The 19,434-nt window shown below is 54.1% G+C and overlaps 2 protein-coding genes across 2 annotated transcripts; both read right to left on the bottom strand.

Annotated features, from left to right (window-relative positions):
* Nucleotides 1-817: 817 nt before the first annotated feature.
* On the bottom strand, nt 818-7,672 carry LOC139604269 (serine/threonine-protein kinase PAK 3-like). The gene is made up of 13 exons (XM_071455363.1): nt 7,594-7,672; nt 6,613-6,650; nt 6,047-6,173; nt 5,977-5,988; nt 4,948-5,082; nt 4,204-4,267; nt 3,524-3,572; nt 3,101-3,213; nt 2,724-2,841; nt 1,869-1,968; nt 1,391-1,587; nt 1,157-1,294; nt 818-919 (listed from the first exon to the last, which is right to left on the bottom strand). Exons 1-13 carry the CDS (start codon nt 7,670-7,672, stop codon nt 818-820), a joined length of 1,272 nt encoding a protein of 423 aa, XP_071311464.1.
* A 3,320-nt stretch (nt 7,673-10,992) lies between these two features.
* Nucleotides 10,993-17,847, bottom strand: LOC139604268 (serine/threonine-protein kinase PAK 3-like). The gene is made up of 13 exons (XM_071455362.1): nt 17,769-17,847; nt 16,788-16,825; nt 16,222-16,348; nt 16,152-16,163; nt 15,123-15,257; nt 14,379-14,442; nt 13,699-13,747; nt 13,276-13,388; nt 12,899-13,016; nt 12,044-12,143; nt 11,566-11,762; nt 11,332-11,469; nt 10,993-11,094 (listed from the first exon to the last, which is right to left on the bottom strand). Exons 1-13 carry the CDS (start codon nt 17,845-17,847, stop codon nt 10,993-10,995), a joined length of 1,272 nt encoding a protein of 423 aa, XP_071311463.1.
* Between the last annotated feature and the right edge of the window lie 1,587 nt (nt 17,848-19,434).

Raw genomic sequence — 19,434 nt, 5'->3', positions numbered from 1 at the left:
GGGAGCTCATTACCTGGTCTTCATTACCCGCAAGTCTGGCAGCTTCCCGCGGGCATTCCACGCTTCAGGCAAGCAAAGCTGCTTACCTCACTATGTTCTTTGGGCCTCTGAAGGGGACCGTCCACTTAGCTACAGCCTGGCAAGGAAGGCAGTCTTACAACACTCTGGATATTTTAGACTTTTATTCTCACTCGGGCTGAAACAAAGGATCCCCTCGCTACTTCTCCATCTTCTTCCTTCTGTCCTGCAGGTGGCCTGTTCAGGCTGACAGCTTGGAGCGCCTGCAGGCTCCAGTTCGGCTGCAGCCCAGCTTTTCCTCTCACAGCTTAATTCTTCTTATGACAATTCTTTCATTTCTACTTCAAAGATACCTCAGAGCTTGCCTAAATTAACAACACTCTATTCTAAGCTAAACAATCCTCTATTATCTAAGCTATCTATGTTCCATAGCCCTTCAATGTTGATCCCTATATCTCCTAATTCTTTTAAACTTTCATCTCTTTGAGAAAGAAAAAACAACAGAGCTTTAAATTGAACCTAGCACACACCTAACCAAACCTAATCTAACCAAACCTAACCAAACCAAACCTAACCTAACCTAACCTTACCTTACCTTACCTTACCTTACCTTACCTTACCTTACCTTACCTAACCTAACCTAACCAAACACCTAAACTGAGCAAATACGAAAAAAAAAAAATCATATTTCCTATCTATGGCACAGCTCCTCTTAATACCCGGGGGATGGCTGGAGCTCTGCCCAAAGATGACACATCCCCTTTTCCCTCCTCTCGGCTGGCGGGGCATAAGGGCCTCCTCAGGCGCAGGTGTCTCCTCTCCAGTCTTCCTGCACTTGCTTGGCTGAGGTGATCAGAGCAGCCAGGCTGGAGGCAGGATCGCCGGAGGTAACAAAGGGATGCTGCCCAGAGGAAAAAGAACAAAGAAAGGAACTCTTACTTTCCAGGGTCCCATCCTCACGGGCTCAAGCAGGATTCCCTGGCTACCAGGAAGACACACAAAGAGCACCGAGGGCAGCATGTCCCCCTGCGCCTTCCTGTGCTGGGAGCTGCCTGCGCCACGTGGCCCACACTCCTCCTCATGCCTTCATGCAGGTGTCCTCAGCTGACAGGGCTTTTTGCCCCTTTGCTTTTCTTACCTGCAGGAGTTCCTGGGCAGACCAGCGCCTGTCCTCGTCTGCCTGCAGGCAGCAGCGGAGGAAGTCGCGCAGGAGAGCCGAGTGGTGCCTGGGGTTCTGCAGTTTTGGGGGCCCGTTCCTTTCTATCAGTTCAAAAACCTAAAGCACATGGATGCAAGAGGACACTGCACCTGCTCCTTTGCTAGCCACATCAGTGCTCTCCACACAGAGCCCTCTTGCTAAGCTGCACCTTACCCTGAGACGGGCTTCCCGCTCGTAAGGAGCTTCCCCTTCCACCATTTCCAGCCCCATGATGCCCAGGGACCAGATGTCCACTTTGGGGCCGTAGGCTTCTCCTCTCACCACCTCCGGTGCCATCCAGCTGGGAGTGCCGACGCTGGAGCTGCGCTTGCTGCGCTCAGGGCTGAGCTGAGCACAGAGGCCAAAGTCACCTGAGGCCAAAAACAAAGCCTGTCAAAGCCAGCTCCCACTGGCAAAGCGGCCAAAACCATTGCCCACTCCAAGCCTGACCAGGCCATGCTGAATCGAGCTGAAAAAGCAGCTGAGCTCTCCTTCCACGTGCCTGGAGCCAGGCAAAGAAGGCATCGGCCACTTCCACAACACCCTCACCATTCACGCACTGGCCAAGCGGCGCTTCTGCCCAAGTGGCAGTCACCCAAATGCAAGCGCACGGCAGGTGCTGCAAATGCTGCAGCCCAGCAGGGATACCCACCCAACTTGACAGATCCATCCATGCCCACAAGGACGTTGTTGCTTTTGATGTCTCTGTGGATGACTTGGCGGGAATGAAGGAAATGCAGTCCTTGCAGGCACTGAGAGAGAAAAAGGAGGGAGGGAAAGTTAACGTACAGGATCGGATTTCATCCCACCGGAAAGGAAAGAGCTCAACGGGATAGACGGCTTTCTCAGGGAATTGTGAGCGAGGGCACAGCATCATGGTGCTGTCACGAAGAAGAGCTTGCTGCTTCAACACTCTTGGAAGTTTTTTTCTTGATTCCAAGCGAAGGCATCCGGGCTCCCAAAAGTTCCGCCGGCCTTGGGTAGGAAGCGCGTCACCTTTGGCTGGGAGGCGGCACGGCAAAGATTTTTGGGGAAGCCTAGTGGCAGCAGAGGAGGAAGCAGCACCTTAGAGCTGTTCCAGAATCCATCGCCATGCGGGCTGCAATGCTATCCTTTGCAGCTGAGGACGGCTCTTTGGCCTTAGCTTGAAATTCTGCCGCCTGCATGCTGCCTTCCCGTGGCAAGGAATGTAGGACAGACAGACAGGCTCCAGGCTAACATTCCCAGGCAAAGCTAAGAAGAGGAAGTAGTGAACCCAAGCGAGTGAGCCAGCACCAGCGCTAGAGGACAGACAGGATGGAAGAGTGCAAGAACAGAGCCTGAGGAGTGCGGGGACAGCGGCAGGCAGTTCACTTCCCATGCTCGCTCTTCTCCTGTGTGTGGTGACAGCAGCAGCAGCAGCAGCAGCAAAAGAAAGGTGAGAGCAAGAAATCCCAGCTGTCCTTAACCTCCAGCTGGCAAGCAGCATCCTGGGCAGGCTTGGGGAAGCACAAGCGGGATCCCTCACCTCCCGACAGACAGAGCCTATCTGTCCTTCCTCCGGGTACACTGCGCTGAGCACATCAAACAAGGTGCCGCCGTCCATGAACTCCATGGCCAGCCAGAGCTCCGCATCCACCAGGTAGCTGAAAGAAGAAAACCACGGCATGGAGAGACAGCAATGGGCACAGCCTCAATCAGCTGAGGGCCCGAGCCAGGTTTTTGCAACTGCTCTCCAAGCTACGTGTGCCACACGAGATTCATGATCACCAGCTCCACCTCCTGCCACGCTCTGGAGACCAGCAGAGAAATCACCAGCAGCTCCCTTCTCTGCCAGTGACCAAAGGGCATCGTCTCTTCGGGCTTGCACTAGCTAAAGCTGCATTGACAGGAGAATACGCCAACCTGTCTAAGTAGGTAACGATATTGGGACTCCTGTTGTCCCTCATGGCCAGGATTTCATTGGCAGCCAGCTCCTCGGACATCTCCTCCTCAAGTGACATGATCTTGATTGCCACCTGAAATGACATTGGCCACCGTTTACCTTGAGAAGACGCCCCCTGCTCGAGATGACAAGCAGCACGGAGCGAGTGCTGCTGCAATGAGGCAGCGGGCTGGGCCAAAGGGCCTTGTCACTAGACAGCAGAGCTTAGCAGAAGCACCAAAGGCCATCCCAAATGCATTCTGCCCCCTGAGCCTAGAGTGTACTTCAGAGGAACAGCCTCTGCTGCAGACATGGAGCTGCCACCCAAACCTCCAGGCAGGGCTCACAGCAGCGGGGAAAGCGCTCCAGAGCTGCAAAATGGCATGGGGCTGTTGGCACTTTACCTGTTGTCCGCTGCTGGTGTCAAGGGCTTTATAAACAGCTCCAAAGCCCCTGGAAAGACAAAAGCAGCAGAAAGAGCCCTTTATCCCTTGGCACTGAAATCAAGCCTAGGCAGCAGATCTCCCCAGGCTGCCTGCACGCCTTCCTTAGAAAATGCCTGGCTGCGGCGTCTCTTCGGCCAACAGCACGTCGGGCCGTGAGCCCTCTGCCCTGCGGGGCAGCCTGTCCAAGGGAACACTAAGATGCAGCATGAAGACCAAGGGCCGCTGGAAATCTCCAAGGCGCACGCCCAGCCAGGTCATTTCCAAACCTAAGGGGAACAGTCCTCCTTGTGCGGGTGTGCATGCATGTGTGTGTCAAAAGTGTGAGAACAATTAGAGTCAGAAGACTGTCCTTGAGAATCTGACATTTCTTGAATGGCAAGGTGCTCTTTCAGGCCAGAAAGCTGCAGGGGCAGAGGGCTTCCCAGCTCCTGCTCCTCCTTCCTGCAAGCAAGACAATGCCAGCATCAACTTGTCTTTGATGAGGCCTTCGGATTGCTCTGCCCCAGCAGTCCAGGCAGGCGACAGGAGGTAAAGCCAGAGCCTGACCATGATTGGAGCTTGCCTGACTTCACGCTTGATATTGCACCAGCCAAAGACCTGGCCCACGCTTTTGTAAAAGGAGCCAACGCCACGCTTACCCTCGTCCCAGTTCTTCAAATGCCGTGTATTTGCTCATTGGCTGGCCCGGACTCACAATGCTCCCTGAAAGACAAAAGCAGCGCAGGGCGCTCACTCGCACACAGAGACGCCGCTCCCCACACCCTCCCAAAGGCAGCCCCGCTGCCGGCAGCTCTGGGCCCTTTGCGGTCCCCTGGCTTCCAGCTGCTGAGACCAGCAAGTGGGAGGGCCATCTTCTCCACTTTTCATCAGGTGGCCTTTCCCAGAAGGCCTTGATTTCTTTCAAGCGCAGCATCCCATGCCATAAGCCAAAATGATGAGACCTTAAGAAGAGGGCCCTAAGAGGTCACCAAGGGCCTTTGCAGCCTCTGCAGTCACAGCCACCATCACTGGCAGGTCCACTGCCAGGGCCACAAAGTGTCTGAGCCAGAGGAGGTGTAAGAACGGGAGCCCGAAAACAGCTGGGGCCAGAGAGCTCCCTGGGGCCTAGTCACTTGCTAGGTGCCAGCCTTCTGCTCAAGCAGAAACAATCTCTGCTTTTGTCTTTGGCACACAAGGCAGCCCAGGCAGAGCCAAGCCAGGCCCAGCCGCCCTCACAGGCAGCAGGAAGTCCCTGAGCGCTGCCGCGCTGCCTCAAAGCACAACAACAGCTTTTGCCGAGAGGCCTAAGCGCCTCTGAGAGCGAGGGGCAACTTCTGGCACAGCCTACACCCAGACACGCACACAACACACTGCTCTGGCAGACAAGAATGCAGCCGACTTACTCAGTGTCTTCCGGCCCTGCTCCTGCCTCATCTCGGGCTGCTGGGCTGCGCTGCTGCAGGAAGTGCCAGCAGCGGGGGGCGAGCTGGCTGCTGCAGGCCACGCTGGTCCAGCGGCACCAGGTTGAATTGCAGAGCCTGTGTTGAGCTGGGACCAGAAAGGATTGCCCGTCAGAAGGGTGCCTGGCACACATGCCCCGCCGAGTGCACGGCCAAAGCAAGGCCTTGGGAAGGTGCTGTCAGCCACCGCCAGGCCTCTCCTGCTGGGGCCTTTCCCATGTCCCCTTCTCAAAGGCAACTTTGGCAAAAGCCCAAAGGCTACTTGGATCCAGCCCCTCAGGGCCACCTCCATGCTCCATGTTTTCAGCTTTTCTGCAAGACACTGGCAACAAGGGATCCATGGGGCTGCCAAGATCCAGAAAGACATCAGAGCAGTTCCCCAGAACCTTGTTGCTTTCCTCCTCCTGTCTTTCCCTGGGCAATGAAATCAGCCCGCAACTGGCATGCAGTGCTCTGCTCAGAAGCCCGCAGCATGGCCCTTCTCTGATCCTTCTCACGCATTGCCCCTGTCCATGGCAGCCTTTAGGGAGCGGCCCTTCGGAGACGCCTTCCTGCCCTGCCCAGACCCACGCGCCCTTCACAATGTAGGGCTGCCAAGGATTCTCCTCTCCAAAGGCTGCTCTGACCGGCATGAAGTGAAGCACAGCCTGAAGCTAATTAGTCCACGGAGAGGGCAGGTCCCTTCCAGGGGCCAGTGTCTGCCAGGTCCCCTGCAAGGCCGGCAACTGCGTCTTTGGGCCGCTCCGTCCGCTGACCACAGGCAGCCTGCACTGACAATGGGCACACGGGGCTGACTGCTACACTGAGAATCATTGAATGCTGCCTCCGGTCTGATGCCAAGAGACATTCTCGGGCCCTCTCAGCATTCCAGCTCATATGCCAAACTTCAGACCCCATTGGCCAGGGCTCCCTGGCTTGCCTGAAGCAGCACTAGGTCCCGGCAGGCACACAGCCGCCAGCATCTTCAGCCACGAGCAACAAGGGCTGCTCCAAAACTGGAAGCCTGGCCCTGCACCAAAGGCAGTGCCAAGCTCACTGCCACTTACCGGCTCTGCAAGCTCAGGCTGTGCAGGGAGAGCAGCTGGAGGCTTGATGCTCCTTTGCTCCTCTTCAGCCTCTTCCTCAATGCCAGAGGCAGCCAGAGGAGCTGCTGACCCTGCTGTTGAGGCCTGCAGACAGACAGAAGTGAGAGAGATGGGCAAAAGGCAATCCCTCAGGAGCTGCTTTCGGTTGAGCTGGGAAAGGACCCAGAAGAAGGGGAAATGGTAGACTTTGATACAAGTGGGACTCTGAGTCATGAAAAGCCCAGGAAGTTGGCTGAATGAGGTGCTACTCCCATCTTGCTGTGCATTTCAGCTTCCCTGCTGCCTAGAAGCAGCAAGATGCCTTGCAGCTGTCCCATTTGCCTTTCATCTCTTGAAAGGCTCTTCCCTGCAAAATCAGCAAACAGCCAGTGCTCCCTTTGCTACTGCTGATGCCACGGGGCACTTGGCCTTTCTTTCAGCCTCCCACGCTGGCACTCCACACTGGACTGCAAGAGGCCAAGCTGGCAGAATTGCCGCCCCATTGTCACACGCCAGCAACGTCCCAGCTTCCTTTGCCACTCACCAAAGGCCAGGCTTGCCTCCATCCGCGTGTCAGGTGACCTGCAGCGAGCAAGGGAAAAGGAACCAGAGGCCCTTAGAAAAGTGCCTGTGCTGGCCACTCCCACAGCACAAGGCAGTCCCAACACAGAGCATTTCCCTTTCCCAACAGGCCTCCAGGAGCAACAGCTCTTTCCCACAGCAGGCAAGAGAACAACAAGGACGCTAGAGTAGGCTCTGTCTACATTTGGGCCTCTTTTGCCAAGAGAGAAATAGAAACATGCTGCTGGAAATGCCCCTTGCTCTTCAACACTCTGAGCTTCCCTCGTGCCCAACAGCTCAAGCAGCATTTTCCTCTTCTCTTTCCTGCATTTTAGATGTAGATTCTTTTAAATGGCATGCCCTAAATCCCATGCCTTGGCTGAAGATGGTAGCCCAGCAAAGCTTCCCCAAAGGGCCCCTTCCCTGTGGCAGCTCCCTGCTGAAGCAGCCCAGGAACAGCTGCTGGGCTCAGCAGCAAACCCTCCCTGCACTGGACTTTGTGCTGCAGAGCCAAGGCAATCACAGTCTTGGCACACCATCAAGGGGTCAAGTCACACAGCCAAGGCCTCTAAGGGGCAGGATTGGGAGCAAAAGGTGCTTTCCTTCGCTCCTGGAGAGAGCCACTGAGTTGCTAGCAGTACTTCTGAGCATCTCCCCTCCGAGTCTGCAATCAGCAGCTTGTCTTGCTTGAAGCAGCAAGCGCAGGAAATGACAGACTCCAGTGCCGCGCACTCTCTCGGGGAGGGAAGGCAACCGCTGCAGGTTGCAGGGCAAATACTCTGCACCCGCCCCCCAGTACACAGATGCCCCCTTTTTAGCTGATGCTGCTGGCAGGACATTGACCAAAGCGGTGGCATCTTCATGGCCATTTTGTTCCCAAATAAACTCGGTCACTGCTGCGGCATGAAGAGCAGAGTCAAGCAAAAGCCGGGTGATGCCAGCCCCAGGAGAAACCTTTACTTACGAGTCAGCTGGGTCAGGTAGTAGCCAGAATAGACAACAGAAAAGACCGTGCAAACCGCGGCACAGACCTGCCCGATCATTTTGGCAGCGCTGTGCGGGTTTGCACACTGGATGCCAGCCAAGGCAAAGCCCAGACTCCTCTCGGGGTGCAGGCCGTCTGCTGAGAACTCCTTGAGCACAAGGATCCTCCTGCAGGGAGCCAGCAGAAGAGCCGCTCTGGACAAGCAGGCCTTGCGTGCACCGGGGCAACGCTGTGCTGACAGCACTGTGACGTGGCACCGCTCCCTTGACCTCACAATAGCAGCTATTCTATGGCTTCCTTGTGCCCAGCAAGGCAACCTTCTGTACAGCTGATGCGAAAGAAAAGCCTGGGAAGTTCTCCTCACTCATCAAGCAGCAGAAAATGTCCTCCCAGTCCATAAGGCAGTGCTCAAGGCATCCCAGGGGAACTCAGAAAATGGGCCAACCCAAGCGGCATCCAAGGAATCCAAGCAAACGCGCCTTTTGGTCCCAAAAGCTTTGACTGAAAGCAAAAGTCTGCTTCTTCTAGGTGGCATGCTAGCTGGTTCTGAAAAGTCTCACTTCTTCAATGACATTTAGGGGGGAAAAGAAGCAAAGATAATAAATTTCCAGGAGTATTTTAGGCTGCAGTCACTTCTCAAGCACGTGGGTGCGTGCTGACCTATGGAGGGCCTTGACAGCTGGCCTGCAAGCAAAGCTGAGTTCATAGAAGACATCCCAATTGATGGGTTTTCAGTGTATCCATAGCAAGGAAGAAGACAAGGCCGTCAGCATGGAAACCAGTTAGAAAAGAGAGATGAAATTTTCGTAAGCTAGACTAGTGCCTAAGTAGATGTGTATACTTGCCTTATAAATTTCTGTAAAACTTTTGCCAATTCTATTGACGTTAATTGCTTTGCACCAATGGATATAAGAAGTTATGGTGGTGTAGTCAGTGACTTAAGATCACGCTTGGTTAAGAGTGTATAAGCTGGAGAACAGGCAGAATAAAGAAAACTTTTTTCTTCTTGGACCCTGATCACGTGTGTATGCCACGTCCGGCCTAATGGTGACAGTTGCCCATCTCTGGGTCAAGAGACAAGTATTGTCTGACAGGTAGCTTGTCAACAAACTGAGAAAGAATTGAGTACCTGGGCATGCAGATTTCTGAAGGGAGGAAAGAAAAGTGTTGACAAGAATAAGCCTGAGTTTTAAACGCCTGAAAGAGTCAAAAATAACACGTTGTGGGATATTGTACCAGATGTTCCACAGAGTTAAAACCAACCACAACTCATTAGTATCTGGACTTCCTTGCCCACTATGCTTAGAAATGTTGCTTGAAGGCACTTTGTATCTAAAAATCCAGTTCCTGTAGATGACTGTAGATGTAGATCAAAATCCTACCAAAAACTCCGTGTCAAAACCAGCAAGAGTGAGACTTTTGTCCTTGGCAGTAGCTTCCAGGTGCTCCTGGAAATCGCCAGGCCTAGACACAAAGATGTGTATTCGGCGGAGGGAGAGAAGCCTTATGCTTAGCTCTAACTGCGACCTTTGCTAGCAGATCTTACTAGCAGGTAATAAATTCCATTTGTTCTGCTCTTAGCCAGAGCCAAGATGGGAATCAAAGTCTAGATCACAGGAGAAGATCACAGGAGCTTCAGCTTTTCCAGAGGAGGAAAAATACAAAGGCTAGTAAATTTGCGCTGGGTTGACAGGGGTTTTTTACAGATCCATAGACAAGTGATGAAGCTTAAAAGATGACAGCAGAGGAAAATCAACAGATATGCTGAAACTGAGTGAAGAGGAAGGAGACTTCAAATTAACTGAAAAGCTGCAGCGAAAGCTTCTCTACTTTTTGCAGTTGCTTCAAGTTCAAAATGACAAACTCTAGCAGCACTTCCAACTTATTGTTCTTAATTCTAGAATAAAGACAATCAAAACTGTGTACTCCTGCTTAGAGTATGAAGTAAAGCACAGGAAGGCATTAGAGTAAGAAAACTTGTGTTTAGAAGGCTGAGGCAGCCTTAGGGCTAGGAGGAATGGGGAGGCGTGGAAATCAGGCCTGTGGGCACCAGGCAGGGAGCATCCAGTCCCTGAGCGGTCCCTCACAGTGGGTATCCCTGCAGATGGAGTCCAAATGGAGCCACAGCTCGGTGGGAAAAGTGCCGGGCTGGTGAGCCGTGCTTAGCAGGGGCTCCTGCATCAAATTGCTCCCTGACAGGTGCGGTATGCTGTGTGTGTGTGTGCCCAACAGCTGGCAAGAGCAGGCTGGCCCAGATGTGGGAAAAGGCCAAGGAGGCAGCAGAGTGGCAATGGGGCTGTGCAGGAGGCCCTGGTGGTTGCACACAGCCGTGGGGGATCAGGCTGGCCCAGATGGTCCCTGGGGCTCTGGGCTGAAAAGGGGGGAAAAGAGAAGCCGGGAGGAAGGGCCAGCTGCCGCTATAAGAATGCCATTCCATCCCATAGGGGACATAGTGAGAGGAGGCTGGGAACAAAATGGTCATTCCCGCTGATCACCCTGACATCTTCACGACAAGAGGCCCAGAAAGGAGTGCACATCTGCCTCCTGGTGTTGTCCTGAATGGGAGCTCATTACCTGGTCTTCATTACCCGCAAGTCTGGCAGCTTCCCGCGGGCATTCCACGCTTCAGGCAAGCAAAGCTGCTTACCTCACTATGTTCTTTGGGCCTCTGAAGGGGACCGTCCACTTAGCTACAGCCTGGCAAGGAAGGCAGTCTTACAACACTCTGGATATTTTAGACTTTTATTCTCACTCGGGCTGAAACAAAGGATCCCCTCGCTACTTCTCCATCTTCTTCCTTCTGTCCTGCAGGTGGCCTGTTCAGGCTGACAGCTTGGAGCGCCTGCAGGCTCCAGTTCGGCTGCAGCCCAGCTTTTCCTCTCACAGCTTAATTCTTCTTATGACAATTCTTTCATTTCTACTTCAAAGATACCTCAGAGCTTGCCTAAATTAACAACACTCTATTCTAAGCTAAACAATCCTCTATTATCTAAGCTATCTATGTTCCATAGCCCTTCAATGTTGATCCCTATATCTCCTAATTCTTTTAAACTTTCATCTCTTTGAGAAAGAAAAAACAACAGAGCTTTAAATTGAACCTAGCACACACCTAACCAAACCTAATCTAACCAAACCTAACCAAACCAAACCTAACCTAACCTAACCTTACCTTACCTTACCTTACCTTACCTTACCTTACCTTACCTTACCTAACCTAACCTAACCAAACACCTAAACTGAGCAAATACGAAAAAAAAAAAATCATATTTCCTATCTATGGCACAGCTCCTCTTAATACCCGGAGGATGGCTGGAGCTCTGCCCAAAGATGACACATCCCCTTTTCCCTCCTCTCGGCTGGCGGGGCATAAGGGCCTCCTCAGGCGCAGGTGTCTCCTCTCCAGTCTTCCTGCACTTGCTTGGCTGAGGTGATCAGAGCAGCCAGGCTGGAGGCAGGATCGCCGGAGGTAACAAAGGGATGCTGCCCAGAGGAAAAAGAACAAAGAAAGGAACTCTTACTTTCCAGGGTCCCATCCTCACGGGCTCAAGCAGGATTCCCTGGCTACCAGGAAGACACACAAAGAGCACCGAGGGCAGCATGTCCCCCTGCGCCTTCCTGTGCTGGGAGCTGCCTGCGCCACGTGGCCCACACTCCTCCTCATGCCTTCATGCAGGTGTCCTCAGCTGACAGGGCTTTTTGCCCCTTTGCTTTTCTTACCTGCAGGAGTTCCTGGGCAGACCAGCGCCTGTCCTCGTCTGCCTGCAGGCAGCAGCGGAGGAAGTCGCGCAGGAGAGCCGAGTGGTGCCTGGGGTTCTGCAGTTTTGGGGGCCCGTTCCTTTCTATCAGTTCAAAAACCTAAAGCACATGGATGCAAGAGGACACTGCACCTGCTCCTTTGCTAGCCACATCAGTGCTCTCCACACAGAGCCCTCTTGCTAAGCTGCACCTTACCCTGAGACGGGCTTCCCGCTCGTAAGGAGCTTCCCCTTCCACCATTTCCAGCCCCATGATGCCCAGGGACCAGATGTCCACTTTGGGGCCGTAGGCTTCTCCTCTCACCACCTCCGGTGCCATCCAGCTGGGAGTGCCGACGCTGGAGCTGCGCTTGCTGCGCTCAGGGCTGAGCTGAGCACAGAGGCCAAAGTCACCTGAGGCCAAAAACAAAGCCTGTCAAAGCCAGCTCCCACTGGCAAAGCGGCCAAAACCATTGCCCACTCCAAGCCTGACCAGGCCATGCTGAATCGAGCTGAAAAAGCAGCTGAGCTCTCCTTCCACGTGCCTGGAGCCAGGCAAAGAAGGCATCGGCCACTTCCACAACACCCTCACCATTCACGCACTGGCCAAGCGGCGCTTCTGCCCAAGTGGCAGTCACCCAAATGCAAGCGCACGGCAGGTGCTGCAAATGCTGCAGCCCAGCAGGGATACCCACCCAACTTGACAGATCCATCCATGCCCACAAGGACGTTGTTGCTTTTGATGTCTCTGTGGATGACTTGGCGGGAATGAAGGAAATGCAGTCCTTGCAGGCACTGAGAGAGAAAAAGGAGGGAGGGAAAGTTAACGTACAGGATCGGATTTCATCCCACCGGAAAGGAAAGAGCTCAACGGGATAGACGGCTTTCTCAGGGAATTGTGAGCGAGGGCACAGCATCATGGTGCTGTCACGAAGAAGAGCTTGCTGCTTCAACACTCTTGGAAGTTTTTTTCTCGATTCCAAGCGAAGGCATCCGGGCTCCCAAAAGTTCCGCCGGCCTTGGGTAGGAAGCGCGTCACCTTTGGCTGGGAGGCGGCACGGCAAAGATTTTTGGGGAAGCCTAGTGGCAGCAGAGGAGGAAGCAGCACCTTAGAGCTGTTCCAGAATCCATCGCCATGCGGGCTGCAATGCTATCCTTTGCAGCTGAGGACGGCTCTTTGGCCTTAGCTTGAAATTCTGCCGCCTGCATGCTGCCTTCCCGTGGCAAGGAATGTAGGACAGACAGACAGGCTCCAGGCTAACATTCCCAGGCAAAGCTAAGAAGAGGAAGTAGTGAACCCAAGCGAGTGAGCCAGCACCAGCGCCAGAGGACAGACAGGATGGAAGAGTGCAAGAACAGAGCCTGAGGAGTGCGGGGACAGCGGCAGGCAGTTCACTTCCCATGCTCGCTCTTCTCCTGTGTGTGGTGACAGCAGCAGCAGCAGCAGCAGCAAAAGAAAGGTGAGAGCAAGAAATCCCAGCTGTCCTTAACCTCCAGCTGGCAAGCAGCATCCTGGGCAGGCTTGGGGAAGCACAAGCGGGATCCCTCACCTCCCGACAGACAGAGCCTATCTGTCCTTCCTCCGGGTACACTGCGCTGAGCACATCAAACAAGGTGCCGCCGTCCATGAACTCCATGGCCAGCCAGAGCTCCGCATCCACCAGGTAGCTGAAAGAAGAAAACCACGGCATGGAGAGACAGCAATGGGCACAGCCTCAATCAGCTGAGGGCCCGAGCCAGGTTTTTGCAACTGCTCTCCAAGCTACGTGTGCCACACGAGATTCATGATCACCAGCTCCACCTCCTGCCACGCTCTGGAGACCAGCAGAGAAATCACCAGCAGCTCCCTTCTCTGCCAGTGACCAAAGGGCATCGTCTCTTCGGGCTTGCACTAGCTAAAGCTGCATTGACAGGAGAATACGCCAACCTGTCTAAGTAGGTAACGATATTGGGACTCCTGTTGTCCCTCATGGCCAGGATTTCATTGGCAGCCAGCTCCTCGGACATCTCCTCCTCAAGTGACATGATCTTGATTGCCACCTGAAATGACATTGGCCACCGTTTACCTTGAGAAGACGCCCCCTGCTCGAGATGACAAGCAGCACGGAGCGAGTGCTGCTGCAATGAGGCAGCGGGCTGGGCCAAAGGGCCTTGTCACTAGACAGCAGAGCTTAGCAGAAGCACCAAAGGCCATCCCAAATGCATTCTGCCCCCTGAGCCTAGAGTGTACTTCAGAGGAACAGCCTCTGCTGCAGACATGGAGCTGCCACCCAAACCTCCAGGCAGGGCTCACAGCAGCGGGGAAAGCGCTCCAGAGCTGCAAAATGGCATGGGGCTGTTGGCACTTTACCTGTTGTCCGCTGCTGGTGTCAAGGGCTTTATAAACAGCTCCAAAGCCCCTGGAAAGACAAAAGCAGCAGAAAGAGCCCTTTATCCCTTGGCACTGAAATCAAGCCTAGGCAGCAGATCTCCCCAGGCTGCCTGCACGCCTTCCTTAGAAAATGCCTGGCTGCGGCGTCTCTTCGGCCAACAGCACGTCGGGCCGTGAGCCCTCTGCCCTGCGGGGCAGCCTGTCCAAGGGAACACTAAGATGCAGCATGAAGACCAAGGGCCGCTGGAAATCTCCAAGGCGCACGCCCAGCCAGGTCATTTCCAAACCTAAGGGGAACAGTCCTCCTTGTGCGGGTGTGCATGCATGTGTGTGTCAAAAGTGTGAGAACAATTAGAGTCAGAAGACTGTCCTTGAGAATCTGACATTTCTTGAATGGCAAGGTGCTCTTTCAGGCCAGAAAGCTGCAGGGGCAGAGGGCTTCCCAGCTCCTGCTCCTCCTTCCTGCAAGCAAGACAATGCCAGCATCAACTTGTCTTTGATGAGGCCTTCGGATTGCTCTGCCCCAGCAGTCCAGGCAGGCGACAGGAGGTAAAGCCAGAGCCTGACCATGATTGGAGCTTGCCTGACTTCACGCTTGATATTGCACCAGCCAAAGACCTGGCCCACGCTTTTGTAAAAGGAGCCAACGCCACGCTTACCCTCGTCCCAGTTCTTCAAATGCCGTGTATTTGCTCATTGGCTGGCCCGGACTCACAATGCTCCCTGAAAGACAAAAGCAGCGCAGGGCGCTCACTCGCACACAGAGACGCCGCTCCCCACACCCTCCCAAAGGCAGCCCCGCTGCCGGCAGCTCTGGGCCCTTTGCGGTCCCCTGGCTTCCAGCTGCTGAGACCAGCAAGTGGGAGGGCCATCTTCTCCACTTTTCATCAGGTGGCCTTTCCCAGAAGGCCTTGATTTCTTTCAAGCGCAGCATCCCATGCCATAAGCCAAAATGATGAGACCTTAAGAAGAGGGCCCTAAGAGGTCACCAAGGGCCTTTGCAGCCTCTGCAGTCACAGCCACCATCACTGGCAGGTCCACTGCCAGGGCCACAAAGTGTCTGAGCCAGAGGAGGTGTAAGAACGGGAGCCCGAAAACAGCTGGGGCCAGAGAGCTCCCTGGGGCCTAGTCACTTGCTAGGTGCCAGCCTTCTGCTCAAGCAGAAACAATCTCTGCTTTTGTCTTTGGCACACAAGGCAGCCCAGGCAGAGCCAAGCCAGGCCCAGCCGCCCTCACAGGCAGCAGGAAGTCCCTGAGCGCTGCCGCGCTGCCTCAAAGCACAACAACAGCTTTTGCCGAGAGGCCTAAGCGCCTCTGAGAGCGAGGGGCAACTTCTGGCACAGCCTACACCCAGACACGCACACAACACACTGCTCTGGCAGACAAGAATGCACCCGACTTACTCAGTGTCTTCCGGCCCTGCTCCTGCCTCATCTCGGGCTGCTGGGCTGCGCTGCTGCAGGAAGTGCCAGCAGCGGGGGGCGAGCTGGCTGCTGCAGGCCACGCTGGTCCAGCGGCACCAGGTTGAATTGCAGAGCCTGTGTTGAGCTGGGACCAGAAAGGATTGCCCGTCAGAAGGGTGCCTGGCACACATGCCCCGCCGAGTGCACGGCCAAAGCAAGGCCTTGGGAAGGTGCTGTCAGCCACCGCCAGGCCTCTCCTGCTGGGGCCTTTCCCATGTCCCCTTCTCAAAGGCAACTTTGGCAAAAGCCCAAAGGCTACTTGGATCCAGCCCCTCAGGGCCACCTCCATGCTCCATGTTTTCAGCTTTTCTGCAAGACACTGGCAACAAGGGATCCATGGGGCTGCCAAGATCCAGAAAGACATCAGAGCAGTTCCCCAGAACCTTGTTGCTTTCCTCCTCCTGTCTTTCCCTGGGCAATGAAATCAGCCCGCAACTGGCATGCAGTGCTCTGCTCAGAAGCCCGCAGCATGGCCCTTCTCTGATCCTTCTCACGCATTGCCCCTGTCCATGGCAGCCTTTAGGGAGCGGCCCTTCGGAGACGCCTTCCTGCCCTGCCCAGACCCACGCGCCCTTCACAATGTAGGGCTGCCAAGGATTCTCCTCTCCAAAGGCTGCTCTGACCGGCATGAAGTGAAGCACAGCCTGAAGCTAATTAGTCCATGGAGAGGGCAGGTCCCTTCCAGGGGCCAGTGTCTGCCAGGTCCCCTGCAAGGCCGGCAACTGCGTCTTTGGGCCACTCCGTCCGCTGACCACAGGCAGCCTGCACTGACAATGGGCACACGGGGCTGACTGCTACACTGAGAATCATTGAATGCTGCCTCCGGTCTGATGCCAAGAGACATTCTCGGGCCCTCTCAGCATTCCAGCTCATATGCCAAACTTCAGACCCCATTGGCCAGGGCTCCCTGGCTTGCCTGAAGCAGCACTAGGTCCCGGCAGGCACACAGCCGCCAGCATCTTCAGCCACGAGCAACAAGGGCTGCTCCAAAACTGGAAGCCTGGCCCTGCACCAAAGGCAGTGCCAAGCTCACTGCCACTTACCGGCTCTGCAAGCTCAGGCTGTGCAGGGAGAGCAGCTGGAGGCTTGATGCTCCTTTGCTCCTCTTCAGCCTCTTCCTCAATGCCAGAGGCAGCCAGAGGAGCTGCTGACCCTGCTGTTGAGGCCTGCAGACAGACAGAAGTGAGAGAGATGGGCAAAAGGCAATCCCTCAGGAGCTGCTTTCGGTTGAGCTGGGAAAGGACCCAGAAGAAGGGGAAATGGTAGACTTTGATACAAGTGGGACTCTGAGTCATGAAAAGCCCAGGAAGTTGGCTGAAGGAGGTGCTACTCCCATCTTGCTGTGCATTTCAGCTTCCCTGCTGCCTAGAAGCAGCAAGATGCCTTGCAGCTGTCCCATTTGCCTTTCATCTCTTGAAAGGCTCTTCCCTGCAAAATCAGCAAACAGCCAGTGCTCCCTTTGCTACTGCTGATGCCACGGGGCACTTGGCCTTTCTTTCAGCCTCCCACGCTGGCACTCCACACTGGACTGCAAGAGGCCAAGCTGGCAGAATTGCCGCCCCATTGTCACACGCCAGCAACGTCCCAGCTTCCTTTGCCACTCACCAAAGGCCAGGCTTGCCTCCATCCGCGTGTCAGGTGACCTGCAGCGAGCAAGGGAAAAGGAACCAGAGGCCCTTAGAAAAGTGCCTGTGCTGGCCACTCCCACAGCACAAGGCAGTCCCAACACAGAGCATTTCCCTTTCCCAACAGGCCTCCAGGAGCAACAGCTCTTTCCCACAGCAGGCAAGAGAACAACAAGGACGCTAGAGTAGGCTCTGTCTACATTTGGGCCTCTTTTGCCAAGAGAGAAATAGAAACATGCTGCTGGAAATGCCCCTTGCTCTTCAACACTCTGAGCTTCCCTCGTGCCCAACAGCTCAAGCAGCATTTTCCTCTTCTCTTTCCTGCATTTTAGATGTAGATTCTTTTAAATGGCATGCCCTAAATCCCATGCCTTGGCTGAAGATGGTAGCCCAGCAAAGCTTCCCCAAAGGGCCCCTTCCCTGTGGCAGCTCCCTGCTGAAGCAGCCCAGGAACAGCTGCTGGGCTCAGCAGCAAACCCTCCCTGCACTGGACTTTGTGCTGCAGAGCCAAGGCAATCACAGTCTTGGCACACCATCAAGGGGTCAAGTCACACAGCCAAGGCCTCTAAGGGGCAGGATTGGGAGCAAAAGGTGCTTTCCTTCGCTCCTGGAGAGAGCCACTGAGTTGCTAGCAGTACTTCTGAGCATCTCCCCTCCGAGTCTGCAATCAGCAGCTTGTCTTGCTTGAAGCAGCAAGCGCAGGAAATGACAGACTCCAGTGCCGCGCACTCTCTCGGGGAGGGAAGGCAACCGCTGCAGGTTGCAGGGCAAATACTCTGCACCCGCCCCCCAGTACACAGATGCCCCCTTTTTAGCTGATGCTGCTGGCAGGACATTGACCAAAGCGGTGGCATCTTCATGGCCATTTTGTTCCCAAATAAACTCGGTCACTGCTGCGGCATGAAGAGCAGAGTCAAGCAAAAGCCGGGTGATGCCAGCCCCAGGAGAAACCTTTACTTACGAGTCAGCTGGGTCAGGTAGTAGCCAGAATAGACAACAGAAAAGACCGTGCAAACCGCGGCACAGACCTGCCCGATCATTTTGGCAGCGCTGTGCGGGTTTGCACACTGGATGCCAGCCAAGGCAAAGCCCAGACTCCTCTCGGGGTGCAGGCCGTCTGCTGAGAACTCCTTGAGCACAAGGATCCTCCTGCAGGGAGCCAGCAGAAGAGCCGCTCTGGACAAGCAGGCCTTGCGTGCACCGGGGCAACGCTGTGCTGACAGCACTGTGACGTGGCACCGCTCCCTTGACCTCACAATAGCAGCTGTTCTATGGCTTCCTTGTGCCCAGCAAGGCAACCTTCTGTACAGCTGATGCGAAAGAAAAGCCTGGGAAGTTCTCCTCACTCATCAAGCAGCAGAAAATGTCCTCCCAGTCCATAAGGCAGTGCTCAAGGCATCCCAGGGGAACTCAGAAAATGGGCCAACCCAAGCGGCATCCAAGGAATCCAAGCAAACGCGCCTTTTGGTCCCAAAAGCTTTGACTGAAAGCAAAAGTCTGCTTCTTCTAGGTGGCATGCTAGCTGGTTCTGAAAAGTCTCACTTCTTCAATGACATTTAGGGGGGAAAAGAAGCAAAGATAATAAATTTCCAGGAGTATTTTAGGCTGCAGTCACTTCTCAAGCACGTGGGTGCGTGCTGACCTATGGAGGGCCTTGACAGCTGGCCTGCAAGCAAAGCTGAGTTCATAGAAGACATCCCAATTGATGGGTTTTCAGTGTATCCATAGCAAGGAAGAAGACAAGGCCGTCAGCATGGAAACCAGTTAGAAAAGAGAGATGAAATTTTCGTAAGCTAGACTAGTGCCTAAGTAGATGTGTATACTTGCCTTATAAATTTCTGTAAAACTTTTGCCAATTCTATTGACGTTAATTGCTTTGCACCAATGGATATAAGAAGTTATGGTGGTGTAGTCAGTGACTTAAGATCACGCTTGGTTAAGAGTGTATAAGCTGGAGAACAGGCAGAATAAAGAAAACTTTTTTCTTCTTGGACCCTGATCACGTGTGTATGCCACGTCCGGCCTAATGGTGACAGTTGCCCATCTCTGGGTCAAGAGACAAGTATTGTCTGACAGGTAGCTTGTCAACAAACTGAGAAAGAATTGAGTACCTGGGCATGCAGATTTCTGAAGGGAGGAAAGAAAAGTGTTGACAAGAATAAGCCTGAGTTTTAAACGCCTGAAAGAGTCAAAAATAACACGTTGTGGGATATTGTACCAGATGTTCCACAGAGTTAAAACCAACCACAACTCATTAGTATCTGGACTTCCTTGCCCACTATGCTTAGAAATGTTGCTTGAAGGCACTTTGTATCTAAAAATCCAGTTCCTGTAGATGACTGTAGATGTAGATCAAAATCCTACCAAAAACTCCGTGTCAAAACCAGCAAGAGTGAGACTTTTGTCCTTGGCAGTAGCTTCCAGGTGCTCCTGGAAATCGCCAGGCCTAGACACAAAGATGTGTATTCGGCGGAGGGAGAGAAGCCTTATGCTTAGCTCTAACTGCGACCTTTGCTAGCAGATCTTACTAGCAGGTAATAAATTCCATTTGTTCTGCTCTTAGCCAGAGCCAAGATGGGAATCAAAGTCTAGATCACAGGAGAAGATCACAGGAGCTTCAGCTTTTC

The sequence above is a fragment of the Agelaius tricolor genome, unplaced genomic scaffold (genome assembly GCF_023055355.1).
Source record: "Agelaius tricolor isolate 1412-34295 unplaced genomic scaffold, bAgeTri1.0.p SCAF_48, whole genome shotgun sequence".
NCBI lineage: Eukaryota > Metazoa > Chordata > Aves > Passeriformes > Icteridae > Agelaius > Agelaius tricolor.
Note: the sequence above shows the minus strand (reverse complement) of the source record. Positions and strands in the feature narration are given on the sequence as shown.

Bases quoted from the DNA above. Each gene is read 5' to 3' on its own strand.
- LOC139604269 (XM_071455363.1), bottom strand. From the start codon at position 7,672: ATGATCGGGCAGGTCTGTGCCGCGGTTTGCACGGTCTTTTCTGTTGTC. The intron at 4,268-4,947 runs GTAAGTCGGCTG...TTTGTCTTTCAG, and splicing joins GCAGGGCCGGAAGACACTGA to GGAGCATTGTGAGTCCGGGC. The intron at 2,842-3,100 runs GTTGGCGTATTC...TTCTTCTTTCAG, and splicing joins ATCGTTACCTACTTAGACAG to CTACCTGGTGGATGCGGAGC.
- LOC139604268 (XM_071455362.1), bottom strand. From the start codon at position 17,847: ATGATCGGGCAGGTCTGTGCCGCGGTTTGCACGGTCTTTTCTGTTGTC. The intron at 16,826-17,768 runs GTAAGTAAAGGT...TGCTCGCTGCAG, and splicing joins CTACCTGACCCAGCTGACTC to GTCACCTGACACGCGGATGG. The intron at 14,443-15,122 runs GTAAGTCGGGTG...TTTGTCTTTCAG, and splicing joins GCAGGGCCGGAAGACACTGA to GGAGCATTGTGAGTCCGGGC.